Raw genomic sequence first — 5,125 nt, 5'->3', positions numbered from 1 at the left:
AAAAAAAAAAAAAAAAAAAAAAAAAAAGAGATAATCAAGAGATGAATAAATGGATAATTGGATAGAGATGGAAAAGTGATGAATGGGTGAATGGAGGGATGAATGGCATATAGAGGACAAATGGATGAATGTGATGGAAAGCAGAGAATTACATGACAAATGGAGGGATGAAAGGTAGATGTAAGGACGGCTGAATGAATAGATGGACTGGTAGAGGGGTAGATATTTGGATGGATGGGAGGATGATGGATGGTCAGATGGATGGGCGATGGATAAAGGGTTGAATGAATGAATGAATGAATGCACAAGCAGCGGGATAGGGAGAGCTAGATGGACTGGTGAGTGGATGAATGGTTGGATGTTGGGTGAACACACGGTTCATTGCATGTTTGGAGAGACTGTCAATAAGGTGGGTGTGTGCAGAGGTAAATGGATGGGTAGATGGATAAAGGGTTGGATGAAAGGACAGTTAAACAGTCATATCAGTAGATGGATTGATGAATGTCTGGATGGTAGGATGTCTGATTGGTGGGTGGTCGGATGGACTTGTGTTGGGATACCTGGAGAGACTGATGGATGTTGGGATGGTTGAGTGGAGGGATGGAGGCATGGAGGGATGGAATGACAGGCTGTATAGTGGTTTAGTGTGCAGCCTGGGGAGCCAGACCAACTGGATTTTCATCCTTCTTCTGCCATTTATGCACTGTGCAATTTGGGCCATTGGTTTTCTTTTCCTTTGTTTCCTCATCTGTTACAGAGGGAGGTTAATAATGGTTTCTACCTCTTGGGGTTGCTGTGAGGAGTGAATGAGCCCTAAATCAGTGCTTGGGGCATAACCAGATCTATGACGATGGGAGGAGGAATGGTCAGATGACGAGACGGATGAGCGATAGATGAAGTGCATGCCTGAACCACGGAAGGGAAGAGCAGTAAGGGAGAAAATGGACACACTCATTAGACTCCCTCAGACATTTTATTAGGGGCTTAGAAAGGAGTCCTAGGAAATCTTTGTTTTCCCATGAGTTATAGCCCCAGGAATAGATTAGATCTGGACATAAGACAAGGTGACATCACCAAGGACTTCCACCGTGTCCACCCTCTGGAAGGCTGAGATGCGATGGGTGAAGTCAAAGAGGTGCTGACCATTGGCGAAAACCTTGAAGCGATCCAAGCCACAGCGAATGGACAGCTGCAGGGAGAGGGCGGGTGTGAGGCTGGGCCAGGACCGTGGCTTTGGAGGGAGGTGGGAAAAGAGAGCCCAGACTCACATCAAAGAACTGTCCGGGACCAAAGGGGTTGTGGGAGATGTTCTTCTCCTCAGATCCCCACGAGCCATTCACCAGGCTGTTCCGGACCACGGTACGGTCGCCAATGCGGGGATTAATGTGCAGAGCTATGTCCCCTGAGGAGCCCACCTTGAAGTTGACGGTAAAGCTGGAGACAGAGAGGGAGGGGGGAGTCAGAGGGAGCCCACGGGGGAGGGGCCTGTGGACTAATCTCTGGGTCCCTAAAGGAGGAGGGGGCAGAGGGTCTAGACTGTTGGGTCTGAGGGAGGAGGAGCTGGGGGCTCCCACCTAGCCTACGCTCCATACCTCTTGCCTGTGGGGGGCACAAAGCCCTTGATGATGACAGTTCTTCGAGCTGTGAGCCCTCCTTGCAGCCTCCGGAAATATGGCACAGGCTGAGGGAAGAGAACGCGGGGCCCCATTCTCTCTCAGCTTAGCAAGCCAGATGTGGGAAGAAATCTCCTTTTCTTTTCCTCTCTTTCCCTCCCCTCCCTTCCCCTCTCCTTTCCTTTCTCTTTTTCTTATAAGAGATGGGGTCTTACTCTATCACCCAGGCGGGAGTACAGTGGCATGAGCAAGCCTCACTGCAGCCTCAAACTGCTGGTCTCAAGCAATCCTCCCACCTCAGCCTCCCAAAGTGCTGGGATTACAGGCGTGAGTCACCATGCCCAGCCTTGCAGGAACACATTTCTTTTGTAGAGTCTCCCTCTGTCACCCAGGCTGGAGTGCAGCGGCACGACCTCGGCTCACTGCAACCTCCAACTCCCGGGTTCAAGCGAATCTCCTGCCTCAGCCTCCTGAGTAGCTGGGACTACAGGCGTGCACCACCACACGCAGCTAAGTTTTGTAATTTTAGTAGAGAGGGGGATTCACCATGTTGGCCAGGCTGGTCTGGAACTCCTGACCTGAAGTGATCCACCTGTTTTGGCATCCCACACGGCTGGGATTACAGGTGTGAGCCACCGTGTCCGGCCAAGAACAAATTTTCTGAGAACAAATTTCCCCACTCCTCCTGGAAAATATCCCCAGCCCCTTCCACTCCCCAACCCTGACCCCCACCCAACTCTATCTACCCTCCCCACACCTCCCAACCCAAACACCCTCAGCCCACTGTCTTCTGGCTGTCTCAGGTTCCCCAGGGATCCATGCCCCCTCCCCACCACCTGTCTCTGTTTTCCCCTAAGCCATACCGGGTTGAAGACTGGGGGTCCCTCCATAGACTGTGAAGGGAGAAGAAGCGATATTATTCTCCAAGAGTCGACAGATATGTATGACACACCCATTAGACTCCAGCGCTTCTCCAGGTGCTGGGTTAGTACAACTGGGGGCTGCAACCCCTGTTAGTCCCCCCACCGCAACTCCCAGCACTCCCACCCCACCCCCGGGGACCTCCCAGTCCCGCACTCACGGGCAGGCTGTTCAGCTGTTGATGGAAATGTCCAGGACCCTGAATGATAGATGGAAGACAGGGAGGGTGAGCGGGGCTGAGGGACCCCCACTGGGGGGAGGACCCTCACCCACCAGCAGGCACTTACAGGGTAAGCTGGCATCATCTGGGGTCCCTGTGGGCACAGAAGGAGAAAGCAGTTACGAGAGGGTCCTAGATTTATGACTGAAAGATATTGAGGGTGCCTTCCCTGGGGCAGCCCACCACCACTGCCACCAGCACCATGCCAGGGAACTCTGGCATCAAAGGGTGGCACCCCATGTTGAGGGATCGCCAATGCCCAGTGAGTCACCCCAAAGCGTTAGGACAATGCCTGGCCCATTTCATTCTCAGCCCTTCCCTGTGCTGTCCCCTTGCTGTCCCGGGACCCTCACTCCCTGACCTTGACCTCCGTGTCTGCCTGTCTGTCTCTGTGTCTCAGTCTCTGTCTCCGTCTCTGTCTTGGCCACACCTCAGCATAGGGGCTTCCTTCTGCCCAATACCTTTATTTTTTATTTTTTTAGTTTTTATTTATTTATGTATTTGAGACGGAGTTTTGCTCTTGTTGCCCAGGCCGGAGTGCAATGGCGTGATCTCAGTTCACCGCAACCTCCACCTCCCAGGTTCAGGTGATTCTTCTGCCTCAGCCTCCCAGAGTAGCTGGGATTACAGGCAACTGCCACCACACCTAGCTAATTTTGTATTTTTAGTAGAGATGGGGTTTCTCAGTGTTGGTCAGGTTGGTCTTGAACTCCCAACCCCAGGTGATCCGCACACCTCGGCCTCCCAAGCCTAACACCTTTAACGTTTACTCTCTCTCTCTCTCCTCTCCCTGTCTGTTTCCTCCTCTTTTCTCCTCTTTGTAATTAACTCCTTTCTGCCTTGATTTCTATTCTCAGCCAGCTATTCCAAAGGCCCTTTAAAAGTAGCTTTATATAGCCAGGCGTGGTGGCAGGTACCTGTAATCCCAGCTACTTGGGAGGCTGAGGCAGGAGAATTGCTTGAACCTGGGAAGCAGGGGTTGCAGTGAGCTGAGATCCTGCCACTGCAGTCCAACCTGGGCAACGGAGCAAGACTCCATCTTAACAACAACAACAAAGTAGCTTTACAGGCTGGGTATGGTGGCTCATACCTGTAATCCCAGCACTTTGAGAGGCCGATGTGGGTGGATCACCTGTGGTCAGTTCAAGACCAGCCTGGACAACATAAGGCGATTCCTCCCCTCTGTCTTTACAAAAAATTTAAAATTTAGCTGGTCATGGTGGCATGTGCCTATAATCCCAGCTACTCAGGAGGCTGAGGTGGGAGGATCACTTGAACCCAGGAAGTCAAGAATGCAGTGAGTTGTGACTGCACCACTGCACTCCAGCCTGGGTGACAGAGCCAGACCCTATACCCCCAAAATTAATTAAAATTAAATAAAATTAAGAAACTCACTTGCATTGTATTTTATTTTTAATGATGGTGTTAAGCAACCTCTTGGGGATTTGTTCACTATTGTGTGTTCTTTGCCCTTCCTTACCCTCACTTCCTGACTCACCTTACACACCTCCTCCTCCTCCAGGAAGCCCTGCCTTCCTGACCCATGACAAGCCAAGCCCTTCCTTTTGACTTCCGAGACCTCCTACATACTCGGAATCCCAGCCCTGACCCCTCTGCCCGTGCCCTCCCTGTCACGGCCCTGACCATTTCTGGGCTGTTGCTCTCTGATGAACCGGTGAGGTCAGGGCACCGAGATGTCTCAGCCATTCCTGTCTCCAGCCCTGTCTAGCCCAGGGCCTGACCCCTCTGCCTGCCCTCCCCCAGTTCCCTATCCTGTCCCTGATCCCTCTGCCTGGGCCCCAGTCCCTCAGCCTGGGCCTCCCCATCCTGGCCCTGATCCCTTGCAGTGATGGGTCTGTCTCCCAGTGGGCTGCCTTGATCATCACTGTGTTCTTGGCATCACTCAGCAGAGGGAGATGCTTGGGAAATAAATGAATGCGGAACCCAGCTGGGTGCGGTGGCTCACGCCTGTAATCCCAGCACTCTGGGAGGCTGAACTGGGTGGATCAATTGAGGTCAGGAATTCAAGACTGGCCTGGCTAACATGGTGAAATCCCGTCTCTATTAAAATTACAAAAATTAGCCAGGCGTGGTGGTGGGTGCCTGTAATCCCAGCTACTTGGGAGGCTCAGGCAGGGGAATTGCTTGAACCTGGGAGGTGGAGGGTGCGGTGAGCCAGGATCACGTGACTGCACTCCAGCCTGGGTAACAGAGCGATATTCTCTCAAAAAGAAACAAGAAATGAATGTGGAACTGAGTTTAGAAAGGAAGGATGAGGCCGGGCGCGGTGGCTCAAGCCTGTAATCCCAGCACTTTGGGAGGCCGAGGCAGGTGGATCACGAGGTCAAGAGATCGAGACCATCCTGGTCAA

At 52.4% G+C, this 5,125-nt stretch overlaps 1 protein-coding gene across 1 annotated transcript in view; it reads right to left on the bottom strand.

The window, feature by feature from the left end:
- Positions 1 to 954: 954 nt before the first annotated feature.
- LGALS4 (galectin 4) overlaps positions 955 to 5,125 on the bottom strand; it is a 10,546-nt gene continuing 6,375 nt past the window's right edge. Inside the window, exons 5-10 of the mRNA XM_037730696.1 lie at positions 2,822 to 2,848; positions 2,695 to 2,733; positions 2,477 to 2,506; positions 1,593 to 1,681; positions 1,269 to 1,434; positions 955 to 1,189 (exon numbers count right to left, since the gene is read on the bottom strand). Coding sequence (XP_037586624.1) covers positions 1,043 to 1,189; positions 1,269 to 1,434; positions 1,593 to 1,681; positions 2,477 to 2,506; positions 2,695 to 2,733; positions 2,822 to 2,848 — 498 coding nt within the window. The 3' untranslated portion in view covers positions 955 to 1,042. The remainder of the gene's footprint in view (positions 1,190 to 1,268; positions 1,435 to 1,592; positions 1,682 to 2,476; positions 2,507 to 2,694; positions 2,734 to 2,821; positions 2,849 to 5,125) is intronic.

Source organism: Cebus imitator, unplaced genomic scaffold, assembly GCF_001604975.1.
Source record: "Cebus imitator isolate Cc_AM_T3 unplaced genomic scaffold, Cebus_imitator-1.0 Scaffold356, whole genome shotgun sequence".
NCBI classification, from domain to species: Eukaryota; Metazoa; Chordata; class Mammalia; order Primates; family Cebidae; genus Cebus; species Cebus imitator.
The sequence above is the reverse complement of the archived record's forward strand: the minus strand, read 5'-3'. Positions and strand labels throughout refer to the sequence as shown.